Source organism: Lycorma delicatula, chromosome 4, assembly GCF_047948215.1.
Source record: "Lycorma delicatula isolate Av1 chromosome 4, ASM4794821v1, whole genome shotgun sequence".
NCBI lineage: Eukaryota > Metazoa > Arthropoda > Insecta > Hemiptera > Fulgoridae > Lycorma > Lycorma delicatula.
In genome coordinates, this window is record NC_134458.1 from 197,804,639 (window position 1) to 197,829,645 (window position 25,007).

At 27.3% G+C, this 25,007-nt stretch overlaps 1 protein-coding gene across 2 annotated transcripts in view; it reads left to right on the top strand.

Annotated features, from left to right (window-relative positions):
• The window catches only part of Zdhhc8 (zinc finger DHHC-type containing 8), a 129,990-nt gene that overhangs the window by 64,778 nt on the left and 40,205 nt on the right, over positions 1–25,007 (top strand). The window contains exon 7 of one of the 2 annotated variants that reach the window (XM_075364973.1): positions 5,895–5,933. The exons of the other annotated variant lie outside the window; for it this stretch is intronic. Coding sequence (XP_075221088.1) covers positions 5,895–5,933 — 39 coding nt within the window. The remainder of the gene's footprint in view (positions 1–5,894; positions 5,934–25,007) is intronic. 2 annotated transcript variants of the gene reach the window in all.

Here is a 25,007-nt window from a genome sequence, read left to right on the forward strand (position 1 = left end):
GATATTTGGCTGACTGTATGCCAGATATATGAAGAATGCTATTAGAAATATAAATTTGGTGAATTTTGCTTATCATAAGCAATCGATCTTTGGAAACATTTTATTGTATATGGCTTCTGCCATTGACATATTTAATCCATATTTAATATCTTATACCCAACTATAAGATGCTGCATTATGTCAGCACTCTAAAATGTCATGAAAACTAATGTTTCTTGTTTACTATTCTTGTTATGAAATTTACAGATTAAAGTGGATTATCACTTCTTTATTATTATTATTATTATTTATTAATAATTAATATTAATAATAATAATAATAATAATAATAATAATAATGAAAAATAGGTTTCTAAGCCACTAAAATTAAAAAATTGTATATGGAGGTACTATTGATCATGACATGAGGAAACTGATTTCTTTTCCTTATTGTGACTAGTAATGACAATGGATTTCTTTTGTGAATGTCGGAGACTAAACAACAGTCAATTCAGTGGCATCATTCTGATTCATTAAAGACAAAAAAAAACTCTATTAAAACCGATCAGAATTAAAAGATTATAACCAATTTTTCCTAGGACCAAAGAGGTGTGTTCAGGGGGTTTTATGGAACTGGTAATAATAGTAGCAGCAGCAGCATACTGTGAAAAACTTTCTACCCAAGATATATTTTTAACAGGCAGAATCGAATTGTTTTTGGATATATTCAAAACAATGTACACGTATGAGTGCTGCGTACACATTTCATCAAATATTCAGCAGTTTTGATGGCAATGTTTTAATCATCCTCTTTACCCCTGAGACTTTGCTCCTACTGATTTCCATCTTTTCTTCTACATCATGTTGACTTAATTCTCAATGGTTCAAGGAGAGTGAGGAGTTAAAAATAGCAATGCTGAACCAGCTGAAATTCTAACTCATATAGATTTTTATGATCAGAGTACCTAAAAAAAAAAAAATGTTTACAAAGTTTTGGTGGCTGTGTAACAAAGTGATACTTTGTTTTTACTTACTAGTTAGTAAAAAAGTTCAACCATTAGTAGTACATTTTCTCTTTCATTTGGAATTTTAATGACCAACCGATCATTATTATTGCTTTTTTCCCTCATTTTAGTTTGTTGTTAAATGCCTAGTGTGATGTAGAACTTACAACTTCATAAAATTGAGTTGTAAGATTAGTTCTACATTACCCACATCTGCTGTGTTGTTTACAGTATCAGATGAATAAGTCAACTTGTATTTTCTTTATTTGAAATTTTATTATTGTTTTACTTTGGTTTTTAAAAGTATCAGTGTTTAAAAATTCTGTTAAAACAGTGTAGGTTTTATTTTATTTATAGCGTAGAAATGGTAGTAATTTTTCTTATTAGGTAGTTAGGCATTAGATAGTAGGCCTTTTTTATTAATGGTCTTTGTACAAGTACAATCTGTTGGAATTTTCATTTCTGTTTCAATGCTATCACTATGATATATGGTCTCTGATTTAAAAACAAATTGGATGTTTTCAAGTTTTTTGTCTATTGATTTTTTTTCTCAGTTAAATTATTTATCAAATGTTTTTGTTATTCTATTTTTGATAATATTTTGATGTCATAGTTTTATCAGTTTTGTATGATGTAATATTAAATCGTAATAACCTTCACCTTAGAATAACAGCATGCACAATTTTTTCCCTATAGGTTTCTTCTGATCTCAGCTGTTTTTTTAATGTTAAATTTATTTTTATTTTTAAACTTACATCTTTCATTGTTATTTTAAATGTTTCTTCTTCATGTTGTTATCGTATTTATTTTTTATGGTGCTTTTTTTAAAATTGCATTAGATTTAATTTCAAAATTAAATTCAATCAATTAAAATAAATTAATTATAAAATTACACAATATAGTAGTATAGCGTTATACTAGTTTTTCACATGTTCATAGTATCTTGTAATTTAAAGATTGAAAGATTTCAGCACTAATTTCTAACTAATGTATTTGAAAAAGCATTATTAGAGTAGTTATACTATAGATTTTCTTCACTTTTTTCATTGATTTTATTCTGTATCCTTTTGTTGAGAAAGGAATAAATGTTTTGATTATTCTAAATCTAGCTATTATTTATTTTTACCAGATTTAAAAAAATAACATATATCTCAGATGAGTGATAAAAGATCAGTTGGAAATGTGGTGACCCCTATCCTTCATAAAAATATGATTCATGTTTGATTATAGCTGGATGAGTGATCAGTGCCTAGAGTGAGCGATGAAATACATTACTAGATGGGGTTGTTTGGTTTTGCCTTCTGTCTGTGGTTAGATTATCCTTTTTTCATTATAAAACTTTCTCCTTGGCCTTTCTTCCTTATTTTCTTCCTGGTTGTGTGGGTCTAGGGCTGGATCCATGCCGAGGTTATTTGGACTTGTTTGAATTAATGGATTCTTAGTATGCGATTGTACAGTACAGTGTAGACAGTTCTTTCTATGAACCTCACTGGTGGACTTTGTTTCCTACCTACCGGTTGCACAAAATGTTCTACTTTATGCTGAGTTACTTACTATGTAAAGCTTGACTTTTCAGTCCTCCTTGATACAAACTTGCATAGTTTGAGTATGGAGTAAATTAACTTCAAAATGATGAAATTAATTTTTAAACAATTTTTTTGTACACATCTTTGATTTTGAAATGATTGAAATGAAAAGTTGAAATAAATCAATCTCTTGTTTTACTTGCCTATTAAAATTATTTAATATTGAGAGAATGAAATGAGTAAAAGCTAACTGTTGTATTTTTATCATTCGTTAACTCATTTAATTCTGGAACAAATGCAAAAGTACTTATTTAAATATAGATACTGGTATTCAGTTCAGTGGCCATCAGTTAACTAAAAAAAATCTATTGAGTCATATTCCTTTTGCCACTTAGTTTATTTAAATATAGAAATTGGGCAACTGTGTAAAGAATAAAAACTTAAAAAACCATTATGCTTGTTACTGTAGTTTTAAAGTAATTATGTTATTTTGTCATACAACTTTTATTAGTATTAATATTAATTTATACTTTTAACTTAAATTCTTAAAAAAAAAATTTAAAAAAGGACATTTATTTAAGATTAATTTCTAAAGACTCTTGGTTTGATTTACGTCTAGCTTAAAAAAAGTGATTTATAGTTATTTATGAAAATTATTTATCATTTACTTATTACTTAATTTATGTTTTCTCTTTAGGTGTTTCAATAGAGATCTCTTGATCAGAATGTATTAAAATATAAATATTGGATTAAATCATATTTAAAGTTAAAATGTATTTTTAATTCAGTATTTTAATTTGTTATGACATGATGGTTCAGAGATCTCTATAAAAGCACTCAACAAAAAAAATGTAAATAACCATTCATTTTTATTAATAATAATTATATTTTGCTGCTATGATGGAATTTGTTAGAATTTATATAAATGAAAAGGAACATAATAGATTTTTTTTGGGTATCTTGCTGATACATAATTTTTAAAATGATAGTAAAATTTCATGTCACTGTTTGTTGATTTGTATGAAATAACCTTTATTGTAATTTTGATAAATTGTTATTTAATAATTTCTTTATGTATAAATAAAATAAATTAAAATGCAACCTTACCAACAATTCGCCTGTTTTTTTCTTCTCAAGTAGTACTTTCGGTCATTCGACCATCATCAGGAAAAATTTTTTACTTCAATTTAAAAATATTAAAATTAACATAAATAGATTAATAAGTTAAAAAATATTAAAATCATAATAACCGGTCGTCATAGTGTAAAAGTAATTATGTCTGTTATGTAGGAAAGTCGCAGTTGTTATCTTTTCTCTTTTGATAAATTAAATTTAATATTTTGTTTACATTATCATATTAAATGAAATATAAATCCTTTAAGGAAGTCAGTTAATTTTGTATAATAATTAAATTTTTATGTATAATAATTTATACATAAAAATTGAATTATTAAGAAAAGGTTATTTCTTTTTAATACCACTAACCTCCAAGGATAGAGCGGTAAAGCCTTTGTCTTCTGTTTGAAATTTTGGTTAGACTTAGAATTTTTCAGATGTTATAAAATGTATTTCATATAACTAAATGAGGGTTAGGGCCTGTGGCTGCTAAAAGGGGAAAAATAATAATGTTAGAATTGTTCAGAAATTATAAAAAAAAATTTTTTCAGATTAATTGATTAAAATTACTCTAAAAATTTTGTTAAAAGAAGACGATTTGTCTATCGATAGCCCTTGAGAAAGTAAACCATTTATTTGATTTATTTTTTAAATAGTAATTAAAATTGTTATTTTAAAACTTGTTTAAAATATTCTAGGTTGAATACAATTGTTTAAAGTTTGAGAATTTGTTTATATTTACAGAAACTCTGCTGAGTTTCTGTTGAACTTAACTCTGTAAACCGAGTTGTTTACAGCTACTTCCACATATATCCTTAACCCTAGTGTTAGTACCTTAACCTAATCACCTGAATTAGTTCCTTTATAGATTTGATTGTCCCTTAACTCCATCCTCCTATTTTTTGTCCTTCATCTTTCTTCCTTCATCTTCCGGGATTGGTACCATAAAACTGTCTAATTGACACCAATTGTTCTGGTATTCTGACTGTTTCCATTTGTTTTGTTTTTAATTTAACAAAAGCCAAGCTAATAATCATGTCTTTTGTTAGATAAACCCAGATTCTTGTAATCTCCAGTAAAAAAAACATTGCGCAAGATTATTTAATGCTGATGCTTTCCCTGAAATAGTAGCACCTAGGAGGTTATTTTAAAACAGTTGAACCCAGTGCTATTAAATATTTATGCAAGAAAGGCTTCCAAAATATTAGACTTTAAAAAAATATTTCCAGCTAACTTCTGTGAATTTTCTCTGGAAACCATTTATGTTATCACTAGAGCATCTTTGTTGAGATCATCATAAATGCAACAAACATCATATTCAGTACATTCATTGTTGTAGACCAAACAATTGAAAAAATTTAGTTCAGGGATATTTGAATTATCTTTTATTTAAAAGAAATTAAACTATAATTTAAAAAATTAGATGTGAATTCAGAAGAAAGTAATTTCCTTATCGACATAAGCCATTGTGTATCAATGATACATAAGTTTTGTGTTTAAATTTGCTGCTAAGATAAAAGTTGCTACTGCTGCAAAAATAGGTAACCTAATTAGATATTGGTCCTTAGTTAAGTTACCAGTGTGTTAAGTTTTAGTAGGTGAATTGCAGAGATGAACTATGTTAACTGATAGAGCAATAAGCGATCACTTAAAAATTAATTTATTAAACGTATACATTGTCAGTAATAATTTAGTAGACATTTTTTATATTGTACTGACAAGAACTTGTCATTGAAATAAAAAAATCATGAATTAAATGACTCTTATGTTTCTTTTTTTAATGAATTTTAATCATATTTGTAGTTGAAGAAAACTGATCGCAATTTCAATAAGAGTTATATTTATGAATTTTATTTGTGTTTTCAAATACATTCTTCTCTAAGAAACGTCTTCTTTTTTTCTGAAGCCATCATATTAGATTTTGTTGTTCCAATCCTTTTTAGTCTGTTAACAAAATGCTGAGTAGTAATTGCATTACTGTTATTGCTGTTGGATTTTTAGTGAATTAAAGTTATTATAATAATTTAATTTTAAAATAAATAAAATTTTTAAATTTAAAATAATAAATTAAATATTTAATGTTATTTTTATAATAATTATTTTATTATATTTGTTTGTTATGTTTTTATTGTTGTATTTTGTTGTATTAACATAGATATAGCATGTTGTTGTTGTTTTTTTTGCGTCTAACCTTAACTTCTAACAGCTTGTCTTGTACTTTTGCTTTTTTTCTTGTCTGTGCTGCACTCTGCAACCAATAAACACATCAGGGAGCTGGCAGCGATGATCTTGGGACTAGCCAAAGAGATGTACGTCACTTAAAAACTGCACTTGCACTGCACTCGTTTAATATTACTAATTAATTATTACTTATTTAGTTAACTTATGTTATTGATATGTTAATTTTATTTATATAATATAGTTAACTTATTTTTATTGGTAGTTATTGTTTACTGCTGTGTTTTAAGTTAAAACTTTTACAGTTGGTCTATACATTTTCATGAAATCAAAATTAAAAAGAAAATTCCTATTTATGATTATAAATGACCTTGTTCCAAAAAATGTTGTTGTATTGTGCATTTTTCATTAGGAATCACCTATGTTTGATGGTGTTTTGCTACTGGCAAATGAATAAATTATGATCAGTTAAACATGTAGAATATTTTCATACTTTTATTATACAACTCATAGTAAATATACATTCCACGTTATGATGATTTGTAAAGATGCAAAATCTTCATATAAATAATGTTATTTTTACCAAGAAGAGAATTTTGTATGTTACAGATTTGTATTGATTATACAGATATAATTAAACCAAGTACAATAAATTAGAATAATTAGTTCACTTACCATTGAAAACTTTCTCAATCATTCTTGCAAAAAAAAAACAGTTATAATTGCTTATAAAAAAATTTATTTGCACAGTCTAATTCTATTTATCCAAATTTATTCGATCAGCACCAGGATATTTAAATACACATATTTATTTTTACAAAACTTCAAAACCTCATTTCTCTTATCGTTTTGGTACAATTTTTGTTTAATTTCAAGTTTGTACAATATTATGAAATAGACATACTAGAGTGAATTTTATTTTATTAATTTTTTCAAAGCATTAAATTAGATTTTTCATATTTATTTACAAATAAATTTGAAGGTTATAAATTTTTTAGCCTTAAGGTAGATGAGTGTGTTTATATACAAGCGTAAGTTGTGCAATTACACAATACATTGAACTTATCTTACCTTTTTTTTTGCAAATATTTGAGCAACTTAGTAAATATACTGTTGGCCTATTTTCTTAGAAATTTATCTTATTGTAAGTAAAGTTTGCATTTAGTAATGTGCACATTAAAAGTAATTTCAGATAAGTTTCTACATTTTTCGTATTTATTCTGATCCCTGTAGACTTGAAGGTATTTCCAGATTATCTGAACTTTCATTCATCCGGGCAATGTTTGATCCCATCCAGTATGGATGGGATCAAACCTTTAAAGGGGTCACCTTTAAATAAAGATGATGTTATATAGTTTGAAACTATTGTTTTCCTCTTTTTCAAGTATTGAAGCTTTTTTCACTGTTCTGCTGTGTTAAACCAAACAGCACTAGATTCGTTCCATTTCTCCTTATTAGACTACCTTAAATAGAAGTCTAAAACTTATTTTTACATCTGTATGCTACAATTATACCAATAAGAATAGTTATAATTTTGTATTCCGACCAAACACACCTTGTTCAGTAAAATAAAAAGGTCATTATAAACAAGCAGATTTAACTACTGTTGTTTTTAATATAGTCTATGCCGTAAATTTAATAATTTATCTGTTTTCTAACATAACCCCTTGCTACAATTAAACACTATTCATACTCAACTAGTTTTTTAATATAATTAATTTTTTGTAATCCAAGCCAATTTTGAACATTTTACCTTTTTGTTGATGTGAAACTTTATGCAATAACTTCTTGAGAGATATCTAAGAACCCTGATGATGCAAGCTGAGTTCTATAAGGTAGGTTTAGTAGAATCTCCTAACTTAATTTTCCATCGGTTTCAAATCTTAATTAAGTGTGCCATTGATTACTATTCTGAAAAGAAAATTCCTTTTCTTTTAAACTAGATCTCTTTTGTTCAGTAATGGAGGTTTTACTTTATTTTTCAAGCACATTTGTTATTGATAGAATAGTATACGGTTTTTAAAAATGTTAAATAAAATTGTATGTATAAATATGTTGGATATTTAGGATTCAAAAAAGTTTATTAGCATCATTTTACCAGCTGTTAGTTTGAATTTTTTTCTGATCAAAGAACTGTTACACTTCCAATACATGTTTTGCTGCCTACAATCACAAGTCACTATTGTTTAGACTTAATTCACCTTCAGACAAATGATGTTGTTTAATTTGTATGCAGGTTTGAATTCTGCTTACTTTATTATCAGCAGGAAGTTATATTTAGAACCCTATTTTACACACACATCTTATAGTCTTCAATTTGATATGAATAATTTATTAAACTTTTTTTTTTTTAAATAAAGGTGTTTGTCTGTTTACTTCAGTGAATGATCCTCATCAGTAGGGTTACTGGGATAACGTTATGATATTTACATGATACAATATTCTCTTTATAACAACTGCGTGCAGACTTCAGTAAAGTGGAAAAAATGCAATGATTTGCATAGTAATGTTAATTAATTAATTAGCACTATTGATTTAAATGTTGTTAGACTTAGTTAAACTTCTTTTGTAAAGCAAGGATAATTGTAGCCAAGAATATTGTAGAAGAACCTGTGTTGCTCAAATAGTGGAAATACTTCCTCCTAGTTTCTGTTTCTATTACTGGGATGACATTTTTTCATTCATCTTTCATTTGGTTAAAATAACATTCTCATATGAATTATTCAGAATTTTTACAATTTATTGTCCATTAATTAAAAATGAAATAATATTAGTTTAATAAAATAAATTTTATATTTAACAGTAACAGAAATTAATCTCTGTTTAAGGTGGTTACTATTCAGTAAAGATTTTGAGGATAATTTTAAATAAATGAATTGTAAAGTCACATTTCTATTTATTTATTAGTTTTTCTTATTACACAGTAGTAGACATGTGTTATTAAATACATTAATAAATAATGCAATCGTATCCTGTCGCACTTTATATTAATAATAAAATAATTATAAAGTATAGAAACTAATTACCTCCTTGTGTGATGTTTTTGCTTACTTCATTTTTATATTTAACTTGGCCTTTCAGATCTGAATATTCTTCTTTAGAGTTATACCTTATTGTTTTTAAGGTTTTATTATAACTTTAATGATAAACTCTGTGGTTCGAAAGGTCTTGGTTTAAATAAAAACACTTTTTTGGTAAGTGGTAGCATCATAAAAAAAGAAGGTTTTTATTTGTTCATTAAATACATTTTTTATAATTTTTATTTTATTTTACATAATTTAAAATAAATTTTAACAAATCAAGTGACATTTATTTTGTTATATTGAAGCCTGTTTTACTTTTTATATGTGTTATATATTTTAAGTGTTTATTTAAGTATGTTATTATTGGTCTTTATTAATTACTACTTGAAAGTATATATATATATATATATATGTATGTATATAATGTAGGTGATATTAAAGTATGGAAAACGCTTCATATTTCAAAACTGAGTAATATTAGGAGGTAGAAACAAACACGGATATACAGAGTTAACAAAATTACTACGTTATGGTATGTTTGACATTTTTGTCTGTCATGAAATTTTACTAGAAAAATGATGGGAAAACTATTCTTGGTAAATTCTTTTGTTTTTGGGCAATTAAAGTTACAAAACTAGAAAAATCATGGTAATAATAAAATAAATTAAAACACTCTGTAGTAGCTTTTTTTATTTTGCATACTTTCAGAATTATATATAGGAATAAATTTTAAACAGTTAATGTAAAGAATTAATGGCCCAAACACTATTAATAACAGTGTACAGTAACTGATTTGCAACACTACTACAAATTAAATGGCAGGTCAAGTGATATTATTTACTTTATCACAATATTTAATTTTAAAATTTAGTTAAATGTTTTCAGTGCTAAGTTAGTTTATACAATAAATTTTTTTTATAAACAATTAAAAAAATGTTGAAACTGAAAATATTTATCACAGATTTAGAGTAATGAATAAACTCCTTTTTTACAACAGTGCAATTTGTATTACATTACAACAGTGCAAGTTATTAACTTTCATTTTGGATTTTTATTTCAATTTACAAGTACAGTATTTGATTTATTACGTGTTAGTGAAGTAAGTTGTAGTCATATCTTTGATCTAACTTAAGTAATTTAGTTTATGCTAAATTTAGTTAATTTAACTAAATTTTTAAATTAAATATTGTGATAATGCTTACTTACCTAGTATTTAGTTGTCTCTTTAGTACCCATTATGATATCGAGGTTATAAGAGCTGCCTGCATTCTGCAATCTTGAACTTTCCTTCCAACCACACACCAATCAGTTCCTTTCATTAATTCAACCTCTTCCTCCCCCAAATCCAAATCCTTGACATTCCATGTTATATAAATATAAGTTTCTAAACATCTACAGTTATTAGTCCTTTTATTTCAGTCTGGCTCTTTTATTCCACTTTTAGTTTGCTATATTCAGATTCTTTTCCTGATGATGGGGCTGCTATGTGTCCAGGCTCACATGTAAGGAACTGCTGTAGCAAACCTAGCAAATGCTTTACCTTACCTGAGGTGGTCTGATGTTTCTTACCCATTCAGGTTGCAGCTCATGGACTGTGGACTGATTTTCACAGGCCTTCCCCAATACAAATCTGTTCATCGACCCAGTGTCCCGCTGAGGTTGGTTACCCAGCCTTTCATGAGTTGCTCAGCGTAGCAAGGGCAGCTCTTACAGGTTAAGTATTAGAGTTGGAGTGAGAGAGGCTAAGAGAATTCACTTGCAGTATTCTTATGCTATGCATCATCATTCTCCTTTATCAAAGCCGAAGCTCTCCCTGAATAAACTCCCAGGGCCCATTGTGATAATTAAAATTAATAATATCAATTGACCTAGTCATTTAATTTTTAGTAGTGTTGCAAATTATTAGTTATTGTGTATTATTATTGTTTGGGTCATTATTTCCGATATCAGCTGTTTAAAAATTTATTATTGGATGCAGTTGTGAAGGTAACACAAAATAAAAAAGTTACTGTGGGGTGTTTTACCTCATTTTATTACTAGGGTAATAATTTAATTGTAGTAATAAAATAATAATTTGATTAATAAAGTTATAATTTAATTGTAGTAATAAAATGAGGTCAACTTGATTATAATTCAAAAACAAAAGCATTTATTGAGAAACAGTTTTCACCTTGTTTTTCTTATAAAGTTTTATATTTAAACAAGTATCACATGTCCACTTTCCTATTTTAAAAAAAAAGTTTGATTCAATATGGTGGATCAGAGGTGACAGACAAAAATGCCTAAGCACCGTAAGTAGTAATTTTGTAACTAAATAGATTCACACTTATTTCTACCTCTTAGTATCTCTCAGTTTTGTAATATGAAGCCATTTCCATGCTCTAATATCACTGTGTGTATTTATTCATATATATATATTAATATTATTATGAATCAAGCATGTGCAATTTATAAAATTTATCCAACATCTTATAATATTTAACTTTTAAATATAAAATATACTTATGATATTTGTATGCTATGGTAATTATGCTGTATTTCTTTTTGACTTTATGTATATGTATGTGTTCAAGGAAGAGTCAGAGATTATCTTAAGTTTTCAATTTTTCCTATGTCTTGGCAACACTGCTTCCTTGTGTTAAATTAGCTGCAGATGTTATGTGCAGCCCATAGAATATTGATTATAATTTATTTTTAATTTTATGGGTAATTTTAATGTGGGGAACTAACCAAAAAAGGGTTGAAAGCTAGCTATAATGCTCTTTTTTTGTTCAAAGGAGTTTCAGGCACTAAAATTCATTTTTGGTTTTATTATTTCACACACCTGCATTTTGTTTGAATCAATTGAGAAATACATGGATATATTATATGTTGATAAATTAACTTTTTATTATATTAATGCTGGTTTATTGGCAGACTTAAAACTGTAATTAGATGTAAATTTTATTAAAACCTGATACTCCTAGCCACAAAAATATATCATAGCTGTCTCTCCTACAGCTTTATGCAAAAAAAGTGGAGTTTCCATTTTAGATACTCTGTTGAGTTCACTACATTAGCAGCTGATGAAAATTTTTTTTTATTAATTTAATAATTAGTAATTTTAAGTAACATGAAGACTGAAATAAGTCCAAGATTAAGATTAGCAAAGAAGTTATGTAGTATGCAGTCGGTTATTACTCAAAGCACATGCATGACTTTACTTACCTGCTGCTGTTTAACACTGTTTGGTCAGTCATTTGTTACTTAGATTTTAACTGTAACTCCACTTCATATATTGAGAATTTCATCACATATTGGGAAACCTCATGACTGGTACTATATGCAGTACTAATATTTATTAAATAATTTTCGTATTGTAATAAATTGTTACATTTTAACAGTTTAAATTCAAACTGAGTGTTATTATTACTATGTTATGGAAAAAATTGTACATATCTATTTTGAAAAGTTCATCCATTAAATGAACTTTAAAATTGAATATATTGATCAACTTTGTTGATCTTTCAAATTTTATATTCATCATGCCACTTAGCAGTAAAAAATTTAATTTCTGGGTTTTTAAAAGGAAATAAATATTTATAGTTATTTATTATTTAACAAAAAAAATAAGTGTATAGTATTAAATCTAAAGCATTTGTGATAAATTCTTATATAAAATTTTATATCTTCATTATTTTTGTTATTAATTTATTTTTTATTATATCAAAATAACGTTATTTATATTGCTATATGATCATATTTAAGCATAAATGTATTCGTTCCTAAATCTTCATAAGTATATTTATTTATTTAATTAAGTATGCTACATTTTATTTTTACTGATTAAGATTTTTTAAAAGTAGCATTGGTTATGGTCATGGGATGATCTATCATCAGATGCAGGGATTTATTTATTGCCTTACCTCTCAGCCTTCAATTTCCGGAATGTCTCTGGAAATGTAATAACTGTTGTACTGATGTTTGTTAGTTTTACATTGAAAAAAAAAAGTTATATATATTTTATATTTGTTTTATAATTTCTAATAACATTCTTATAATTTAACTGATTGTGCTACATTAAAAGAAAATGTTTTTTTTTCTTTTTTTAATTTAGTTAGTTTTATTATTGATTACATTAGTGATACATTAAGGTAATTTTTAGATTTAAATAGACTGTCTAGTTTAATCCTGGAAATGGATTGTCACATTTTCATTAAGTATATATAAATATTTGCGTCTAGTTTTTCATTTATTAACTGTCAATAAGAAAATTTTTAGATATTAATCCTTTGCAGTCTTTTGTTGTAATATACTCGATATTCTGATATTCACATCAGGTTCAGTGGCGTAAACCACTCAACATTATATAATTCACGTAGCAGTCCAATGTTGTGCAACGCTCGACATAATGTTTAGATGTCAGTAAATCTTGAACCGAGCATTGCTCAACATTTAGACAGTTCTCGCTTGACAACGTATTCTATTTAGTTTAGCATCAGCTGTTTAATCTGAATCTGTTGTCAGTAAACGAACACACATACGATAACATATCTAGTAGGCTGTGTTCCAATATCTTGTCGGAATTGTAAATAAACAAGTTAAGGTATGAAAGATGGCTGGAAGTTCTCGTACTCAAATTCGTCATTTCGAATTGGAAAATATTATGAATGATTTTTCTAGTGATGATTCGGAAAGTCTGTTTAGTGATGATAGTGACTGCAATCCAACAGTTAATGAAAATACTCTTGATGTACCTTCAGGATCAGAAAGTGATAGTGATTTTGAGGTTAGTGGTGTGCCGGTTTGTGACAATATTGAAGATATTTCTGTAAGTAATACTGACAATTTTGATAATCATATTGACTTAGCTTTGGGAAATGGGCCTTTCAGTAATTTGTTATAATGCTTTATGGGAAAAATACGATGTAATTAATTGATGGTGATTTGCATTATTTTATGATTTTTTTCAATTTTATTACACTATTTTTAAAATTTTACCTACTAACAATTAAAATAAAATAATTTTGTAAGTATGAAAATAAATCTGTTAACTTAAAAAGAAACTTCCAAGTCCCTAATGTAATAAAATAAATGTTGGATTGCAGAGAAATTAAATTTCAGGCAAGACAGAAATATCAGATTTCCCTTGCTATAAAAATTGGACCTGGCTAGGATATCAGTGAAAAAAAAATTGACTAGGCTATTTGGTCACTTACTATAAAAGGACTGCAAAGGATTAAGATTTTTTTAAAGGAAAATCTAGAAAAGAGCCTATTTTTTATAGAGAGCTCTTTGATTAAATAATCTTGTACTATCCATAATCAGTATTCTAAATTTTGAAGTATTATTCATTAAAAAATGTATTTGTCAAATCCCAAATCATTGAGATTTTTCAATTTGTTGATGGAGACTTTATGTCTGCCACTTTAACTTACAGTATATACAAGATTGCCTGATTACTTTCAAGCAGCCAACCTTTACCTGTAAGATCGCACATATTTCTTTCAAGCAGCCAACTTTTATCTGTAAGGAATCATACATGCTTACTTTTATATCTGCAAAGAATCCGGCAATTCTGAGCCTTCTTTTCCCTGTTATGCCTGCATCGTAATAATAAATTAAAAAAAGAATTCTTAACATAACTTTACTTTTATAAAATCTTATAGATAGGTTATTTTCTTATTGATTTCAAATATGATATAATGGATTTCACAAGTTTAATCAACAAAAATAAGACCTTCCTAAACTAAAATCCATAGCTCTAAAAATTGACCTTTTTTATTTACTCTAGTGATTTATGGGAATTGTCTTTTTTAAACATGGTTTTAGTTATTAGAATTTCTTTATCTTTCTACAGATTCTACTCGGTGACTTGTTATATGTTACATGAAAAATCTTTAGTGTGTAAATGGATATAGTTTATTGATTAAAAGATAATTAATACTTTATATATAATTCTTCATTTACTTTCACTTAAATCACCATTACACTTATGAATTTGTATAAATTCTTAAATAACTTATTTTTTTTTAATAAAACAGTATTATATTGTTGCTTAAAACAACCTTACAAAACTTTGATATAATTATTTATATTTGTAGATGTTTTCTCATAAGGTTTTTTTACATTCAAAACAGATATGAATAGCCACAAAATTTTTATCCACAGGTTTAAATAGTGATAAGTCACTCTAAGATAAATGTTTCTGTTAAACAAAATAAGTATGTAATTAAATCAGTTCAAGAAGTATAAAGTTCTTTTAAAATTATTATTTTAGATTAGGTAAAAATCATTTAATTGTATATTGTACTTTTTTTTATAAAATTATTTTTTGAGTAACTATAATACAAAAATTTGCAAGATATGTGTTATAGATAAATATGTTGGAATGATTCTTGAGAATATTTAAATATGTACTTCTAAAATTTGTTGAGTTTAGGTAATCTAATGATTATCATGTTTTGGATAGCGATAGCTATTTTTATGTGCTTTGTAATGGATTCTTGGTAAATAAATTTATATTTCAAGTCAGACAAAACTAGTAGCTGACGACAAGATCTCCCTCATATCTAATATCCTATTACTGTTACGAATGACCTAACATCATGTCAATCTTGTTAACTTTTCAGTTACAGGATTACCTTACTATCCTAGTTTAATTTATTGTTTGAGTTTGGATTTTTTAAACACTTTCGCAGCAGCTTTGTTAGCACAGTCATTTTGGAGGCTATTGTGTGTAAACAGTCATTATTGTATATTTGTGGTTGAGCTCCTCTTTAAACCCTCAGTGGTCATTAAGAAATATTTCATTTTTAGTTTCTGTAGGTTAATTTAATATTAGTGTGGGGGGAGGGGAATAAAAAATTTTATTTTGAGAGTGAATCTTTCAGGATTCATTATTAGAACTTCTGGGCGATTAGTAAGTGAAGTTAAAATTTCCACAAAATTTCATATTTTTGCTAGGATTTTCATAATTGAATTGAGTCTTATTCTCTGCCCTTCCTAGCATTATCACTCAAAATGTGTAGTCAATGTGTTTTGGAGTACCTCCATTTTCAAAATTACTGTAACAGTTTTAAAATTAGTTTTGAGAATGGAGAACTGCAAAACACATGTCGACTACAAATGTATAGCGACAATGCTAGGAATAGCAGAAAATAACACTTAAATCGAGTAAGTGAAGTTAGTTAAAATTATTATACAATTTTTGTTTTTTTGCTGTTATGAAAATTATCATTATTTGGTCGGTAAACCTTAATGAAATTTAAAAAAAAAAAACTATATTTTTTGTGAATTCTTAGAAATTAATAAGTGGAACCCCTAATAAACTTTTGATTTCCTAGAACCATATGTTCACAGGTTAATTTGAAGAACATATGAATGAATCTCACTTTCAAGTATTTAGTTTAAGAATAATCTACCGGTTGGGGGAAGTAGATTTATTGGTTGTCAAATTTGTTGTTATGACAGCTGTCCTTTGATGTAGAATCTGATTTCAAATCAACAACAACAATTGGTCGGTTAATTTAATAATAGTATCTAGAGAATGATCAACCTTAATGGACAAGAATATCTGCTGAATTATTATTTGACTTGCTATTCTTAACAGTGTAGTCTAGAAATAAATAAATAATAATTAGGTTAAATTTTTGTAACAGGTAGTTGTTGGTATTTTATATATAATATAAAAATAATGAAATTTCAGCTTACCAACAATTAAAAAATATTTAATATATTCTAGCCCTTTCGGACCTTCATCCATCCTCAGGAATATCCATATAATTAAGTATAAAATTTTACACATATTCACATAAAATAGTATAAAACAGAATAAATGAAATAAAATAAAATAAACCAAAAGTTTACATATATGACAATTGATTGTCATTGTATTAAAGGTATAGTAATTTGTACGTTAAAGTAAAAACATATCCTGTCAGTAAAAGAATCTAAATTGTTACGGTAATTTGAAATGAAAACAGTTTGGCCAATGTAATAATCATTAATTATTGTTTATAATTTGTTTAAATAAATGTAAAATATCTCTAAAAGATTAGTTTTATAAAAATCATTAGTTTATTCTAATACATGAATAAAATCGTTTAGATTTTAATTATGTCTGTATTCAAAAGTATGTTCGCGAAAATTAGAATGGTCTTTATTCTCTTTATTTATACAGTTCTTTGATTCTAACTGAAAATGATCAATTAGTCATAACAATATATTTTAAATTACAGTTTTCGCATTTTAAGCTATATACTCCTTGATTATCTAGATTATATTTGTTATTATGTTTTATTTTTTAGAAGGATCTTTGTTATTTATATAATTTATTATTTTGTTATTAGTTATATATGCTGTTTTTAATTCAAATGATTTAAATATTTTATTAAATTTGCTATTCCATTTAAAACATAATAATAGAAAACTAAATAAGGAATTAAATTATGTTAAATGTATTGCTGTAAAAATGGATATAATGCAAATTTAATAAACAAATTATGCAACAAACTAAAAAATAAAATATATATAAAAGATAAAAAAAAAGATAAAATAAAACTAAAAAATTACTGGAAAAGAATATGTTAAAATTGAATGTAATGTTTATTATAGAAAATTTGATAAAATATTTAAATCATTTGAATTAAAAACAGCATATATAATTAATAACAAAATAATAAATTATATAAATAATAAAGATCCTTCTAAAACAATAAAACATAATAACAAATATAATTTAGACAAACAAGGAGTATATAGCTTAAAATGCGAAAACTGTGATTTGAAATATATTGTTATGACTAATCGATCATTTTCAGTTAGAATCAAAAAACTGTAAAAATAAAGAAAATTAAGACCATTCTAACTTCACCGAACATATTTTTGAATACAAACATAATTATAATCCAAATGATTTTATTCATGCATTAGAATATACTAATGATTTTTATAAAACTAATGTTTTATAGAAATTTTACATTTATTTAAAAAATAACTAACTGATGAATGAACAAACTAAATTTGAAAACTACATTCTATTTAAACAAATTATAAATAATAATTAATGATTATTACGTTGGCCAAACTGTTTTTATTTCAAATTACCATAACAATCGAGATTCTTTTAACTTTACTATACCTTTAGTACAGTATAGATAACATTTTTTTAATCTTTTTTAATTTCATTTATTCTGTTTTGTATTATCTTAAGTGAATAGTGTAAAATGTTTGTTCTTAATTATATGGATATTCCTGTGGATAGATGAAGGTCTGAAAGCGCTAGAATATATTTTAAAATTTTATAATTGTTGGTAAGCTGAAATTTCATTATTTATGAGGGTTATTTTTTTTTCAAGGTCCGATCGGTCGCGAAATAAAAACCCGCGCAAAAATCAGATGAACCTTTGCACATATGTATTGCGCAGCGTCTCTAGTATGGCTTCAATCACACCGCGTCACTTCGTTTAGTTGTGAACATGCAGCCTGCACGTAAACATGTCTACAACAATAGCATCTCCCGTAAAGTGCGTGCAGTAATTCGATTTCTTCAGGCTGAGGGGTGTAATGCGGCTGAAATTCATCGACGAATAAGTAATGTGTACAGTGAAACTTCAATGAGTGACAGCAAAGTGCGACAATGGTGCAGGAACTTTAAAGCAGGACGTACAGATGTTCATGAGGCAGGCGATCAGGGAAGGAAGCGAGTGTCAACCAATGATCTCGTTGAGCGAGTGGATGAGGCAATTTGAGAAAATCGTCGGTCCATTTCGAAACTGAAGAAACAAAAGAACAGTCCAAACAGTGGATGCATTCTCATTCTCCCAGTAAACCAAAGAAGTTCAAGCGAACCTGCAACATTGAGCTGCAGACCAGCGTAGAAACATGGCTGAAAACACAGGCAGCTTCGTTCTGTGACGAGGGTATTGGAAAGTTGGTACCACGCTACGACAAATGTCTAAATCGGAGTGGCGACTATGTAGAGAAATAGCGTAACTATGTAAGTACTTGTTACAAATAAAAAATTTTTTATTTTCACTGTGGTTTTAATTTCGTGACTGATCGGACCTTGAAAAAAAACCCTCATATATATTATAAGTAATAATTTTGTCTTTTACTGCAATTAATTTAAAGTTATATTATTGATCTATTTTTTTTTTTACTTTTATTCGTACAGTGTCTAAATCAACTGGTTCTGAATGTGTCATTGGTTTTAAAATCAAAACTAGGTGACACAAAAACAGGAACTTTTGAAAAATTTAATGAAAAAATATATTGACAGAAACCTAACTGTTACATTTAAAAAACATATATTGTATATAAAAATATAAAGTAGCAAATGATCAAAATACCTAATATCATTTTTTGGAAATTACATCAAGTAAACAGTGTCCTCCTCTATGAATGAATTCTGCCATTTAGGTTCCCCATTACTCGCGGCAACATTTCCGTTGGGATGCCATGAATTTTATCTGAATTGCTTGTTTCAGTTCATCCTGTGTCTTTGGCCAACTCTTATAAACTACACTGTTATGGTATCTCCGCAAGAAAAAATCAAAAACTGACAAATCCAGTGATTTTGGGGGCCAGGGAATGTCACTGAATCTTGAGATGACACGATTACAAAATAATTCTCGCACAGCTGCCATCGATTGCCTTGCGTTGTGTGTCATCACACCTTACTGTTGAAACCAGGCTTCATGCTGGTGTGGGAAATTATTCAATGCAGTTGTAACAAAAGATTGCAGCATATGAACAAACTGATCTGAAGTGACAGTTGTTGTGATCTGCTCCTCATTTTTGAAAAAGTACAGTCCAATGACCTAATCTGACAAAACTGCTCACCGTATTGTTACCTTTCTGTTGCATAAAGAGTGTGTATGAATTTCATCGCGATTGCTGTCGGCCATAACAATAGTTCTGCTTATTCAGTAACCTGTGAGATGGATTGTGCCTCATCTGACGTTCACAGAAATTCCAGCGTTCTGTGATTTCTGGTCTCCAGAAATTTGATGTCCTAATTAATTTTTCACAGAAATCAGAGTGGAACTGGTGATCATTCTCCTTCAGTTCTTGCATGATTCTTCAGTTCTTGTAAGGATGAAATTCTAAGTTGAAATGAAGAATTCGGCAAAAATTCTCTCGGGACTACCTGACCGCAGCTGTTTGTTTACAAAATGAATGCTGTGGGCTCTGTACGACTAAAATTTGTACAGCCTCAATATTGGGTGGAGCAAGAGTGTTTCTTGGTTGTCCTGTTAGTTGCTTTTTCAGACTTTATACATTCTCTTCAAAGTTTTTAATCCAAATTTTTACATGTGTTTTGCTGGAACACGCTCTCTAAATTGTAATGCTGTTGGAACTCCCTCTGTGCATCTTTCAAACTATTGTTTGCTTTGTAAAACATTTTTATGGCAAAAGCACGCTGTTGACTGTTCCACTGCTCCATGATGACCAAGTGGTAATGTTGCCTCTGCATAAAGCAGTGCTGCCATTTGTACATGGCTGCCACTGCACATTTGAAAAGTTACTGTTTTTTTGTGTCACTTGTACAAAAATTATTATTAAATTTCTTCAGAAATGTTTGCATAGTTATGATTGTGCTGTAAGTTATTATCTATTCAATCGGTGTAATTCTTAGTGTATTAATTTTACATTTAAATAATCAGCAAGAATTCAACAGTAGTTCACCTTTTTTTTTCATCACTACATGTCAATCTCTTAGGAGCTCTCACTTTTGAGAGTGCAGAAGTGTTGTTAAAACTGATTTTTTAATTTTTTTCATGAGCTGAGCTTTACCCTCATAAATAAGCATACTTAAAAGAATAAATTTTCTATAAAAATATTGTTTATTCAAAATATTCATTAAGTTAATGTTATTATATATTTTACTAGTAACTAAACAACTTTTTTGCTGGTCTCAAATATTTGTTTGTAGTTGTTATTTAAAAACTTTTATATAGAATTCATTGAAAATCATAACAAAATATGATAGAAGTTTTCCGCTGTAGGATCTATTGAAGCTAGTTAGTAGCTCTTCTGCAGTAGAGTTACTGGTTCTGCTAATGGTGTATTCTTTAAAGTTATTGTACAATTTACTAATAATACATAGTTATAATTCTTCAGAAAGGGTTTATAACATTAATCTTTCGAATCGTACCAGAAATTATAATATTTTATGCAGCTACCAACAGTTTGTTGTCTCGGATAGTAAAAAAGTCTTTTCTTTAGTGTACTATTGACTTTCAAAAATTAAAAGTTTTTCTTGTAGTATTCTGTAGTTTTGCTGTATAAAACAAATCACACTTCCTGGCTGTAGTTTGCCTCAACTTTTAATTGTATTTTATTTCTTGCATTTGTCTTGGAAGAATTCTAAATGAATACAAAATTTTTTTAGGAGCTATCAGCTGTTTTTTTATGTTGGTAGACTCTAACATCGACCATTCATCTTTCCTTTTCCTTTGATAGGTGTTATGAAAATTAGTCTGCTATCACGATTGCTACATTCTTTGACACCACATTGGTATCCACTGTACTGGTGATCCGTTGAGTTTCCTGCTTTCTTAGTGAACTCAGTCAGATGATTTTCTGTGAACTTGGTTAGTTCCATTTCCTTTCCGGGTAGTTACAGAATTAACTGAAGTAATGATAGTGTAAAGTTGAACCTGTGACTCTAATCAAATGTCAGTTCAAGTTTTTTTCGTATGGGCTTATACTAAAAATGGTATTTTGATCAAGCGACACGGCTTTCCTTTTCTTCAGGTCCTATGAACTTTAATTCCAGTCATATCTATCTTACTACTCATTCTATAATCGGATAATTAATTTTAAAACTGGTATTTTGTTCTGAATTTTCTTACTGTGCGTTTCCCATGTTTTCCTCGATTTGTATTTTGCTCCTATTACATACAAACTTAATGCCTATTTACAGTCAACGACCTTTTTCTTTTTTATGTAGAGAAATGAATTTTTGTATAACATTTAAAAAAAAAACAATCCTGATTGGGATTTAAACTGAAAATGTTCTAGTTGAAAGATACGAGACTTCAAATAGGTCTATGGAGTATTTCTTTTATGTATATATGGGCTTTCTTCCAAATTCTTCACTTATTGTTAAATTATGTTGATTTATGTATTGTTTTATTATGATATTATTTTATTGTTTTGAATTTCTTTAAATTATGTTTCAAATTGTGTAATATTATTTGAATAAAGTTTTTTATTATTAATTTTCAATACTTGTTAAAATTTTTGTAATTTTTCTGTTATATAACAATCATCAGTTTTTAAAATCTTGTTAATTAGAAAAAAATTTATTTTTTAAAAGAATTTACTTAAACATTTATTTTATTCAGTCGTAGTTATAAAAAAATTTAAGAGATTAATTGCCAAAGTTATTCATTTGTAGCATGAAACTTAGTTAACTAACTTTGAAAAGCATTCAAAGATGCTTCTATTTTAATATAATAAATTTCCATTAATTTCCCATAATCTTAAAGCATTATTCCTGGAATCTTGTTTTGGTATCATTTATGATATTTCTGGTGGTGTATTGACAACAAAATAAATGCTAACAATGTAGATTATTATCCAACCTTTGTGGTTGGTGTAAGTGACCTGGAGAATGCCTGAACAAGAAAATTCCAAATTACTTGGATCTGAGATCGTTCCTGTGAATTGATTGCCTAGTTCCTCTTACATTTTCTTATCCTTTATTCATTTTTCTTTGGGCAAGTGTGACAGGTTAACTGGCATAATTCCATCTGTGTTGCTGTGCTGGCATCTTCTAGTAGTAACTGGCTGAACAACGACCACTTCATTATGGGAACATGTGAAATATCATCCTGAAAATCTAAGGACTAATTATCCTACCCAGAATTGTGCAAAAATCAGATAGTGGTTGAGATACCTACTTGGCAGAACCCGATTGGTTAAAAGAATAAATGTAGAATTTGGATACAGCAGCATTTTACTTAGTAGCTCAAAACCAGTTCATTAAATACACAGGTTGGTATCAGGTAACTGCTGGTATTTTCTCCTTACTTCATGTCCTTGTATTAACTGTAATGCTTCTTGCCAAAATACTCCTTACTCCATTTATTTGAAATTATCAAATTATAAGGAGAATTAATTATCCAACATTTTACATTTTCTTCATTTATTTTTATGGCATTTATAAATGCCATCATCATGTTAGCATTGTTATTTAAATTTGGTTATGTACAAGAATGAATTTATTGAATGCAGTTTTGGCTGCTGTTGTTATTTTATCTTCACATCCTTAATTTATTGAATACTATTTGTTGAGATATACTTGATGTTGTTAAACAATCATGTTATAAAAGGATGCAGTTTTTTCTCTTGTTTTTATGTTTATTTTTTCTCTTGTCTTATTTCTGTCTTTTAGACATTGGCTGCTAATGCGATTAACAGTTATCAAAAATACAATAGACTAGGAGCCTGAACACACACTCTTATTCATACCTCTAGAACAAATAATATAGAATTAAAAAACATATCTAAAAACAGCAGAAAGACTAGTAATTGGCAATGTAATTAATTAATAGGTTTTGAATGCAAAGCAATACATATCTTTTACAAAACAATATCTGTTGATATTATTATTGAAAAACAACTAATAGTGTGCTCTTGTAGCTCCTATATTGAAGTTTATAGTATTGAAGCTTCAATACTTCATGTATGTACTGCTTTCAGCTGGTGATTACTCATATAATAACTTAAAACATTTATGAAAGAAATTGTAGTTTTCATGTTTCAGTAAATTAACAATTTCAAAACACTAGTTTTGGAATATTGTTTGTTGCTTCTTATTTATTCTTTAATCCTGTTGCATTATATTTAATTATTTAATTTGCTTTTTATCATAGTTTATACTAGTATATATATTTTAATTTATAAATATGTTACAGTGACGGATTTTATTGACATCATTTTTAATTATATTTATAACTTTATATTATTTGCTTATATTTTTAAAAACTTAATTAAATTGTTTAAATGATATTATTATTTTATATATTTTAAGTTATTTTAAAAATTCAAGTATTTATAAAAAAAAATTGTTGTTAAGTAGTAAATATTGATTCTAAATGAATAAATTAGAATTTTTTTTAAACGTGTTGTAAAATCACATTGTATGTATGTTGGTAGCAATTTTTTCTTTTAATTATTTACTCAGTTGATCTTAGTTTGTTTATGAGCAATGTACATCTTACAAGATAGTTCATATGAAAGTCATTAATGATTATTTCATATTCATTTTGTTTTAATGTGACAAATTTGTTTCTTATCAACTTTTTTACAATATTTTATCGTGTAATTAGTTAAAAATATAAAAAAGGTAAATTCTTATAGTTAAAAATGTTATTCTACTTATTTATTTTTATTACAATTGATATTTTAGATTTGTTAACTAATTTATATAATTAAGTTATATTTTTGTTTTGAAAGATGTACTTATATAATTGTATGTTTAATTATTATAGCATTTATTGGTAAACTTTTACAAGGTAGAATTTTATTTTAATATAACTGATATAATTAATTTATTATTTTTGTATTTCTTGAACTGATTTAATTTTACTGTGTCGATAACTATAGTTAATTGCAGATTTCACATCCTCGTCACAGTTTTATTTTTCGTTTTACATATCAACTCTTGGTTAAATTTTATAAAAAGTATTTGTGGTTTAGGTATTTAGTAAATAAGTTGTAACGGGTATTTCAAAAAGGATGCAACCCCAACTGTTTGACGATGTGAATTTATTACAAAAGTATTAATAAAATTCTTATACAAGAGTATTCAAATTATCTGTAATAATCCTACAATAGATGTTAAAAATGAGTTCCTTTGATCTCAATGCAGGTTCGTATACGTTTCAAAACATTTGCAGCCACTTATCATAATGTTTGCTCAGTAATGTTTGAAATATGACTTTCAACGTTAGCCTTCAATTCAAGTGTATGAGGATTGTTTTTAAAAACACACTTTTTAAATACCCCCGAAGGAAAACATCTCCCGGTGCAAAATATTCAACAACGTTATCCTGCTGTTGGAACTGACATTCTTGTTTGTGTAAATCTAACATGGCATTAAACTATTCAGTTAAGTTGCAATAAACCACACCATCTACAGATCTGTCAAAAAATAAAGGCCCTACTACATGACATCAAGAGATCGCA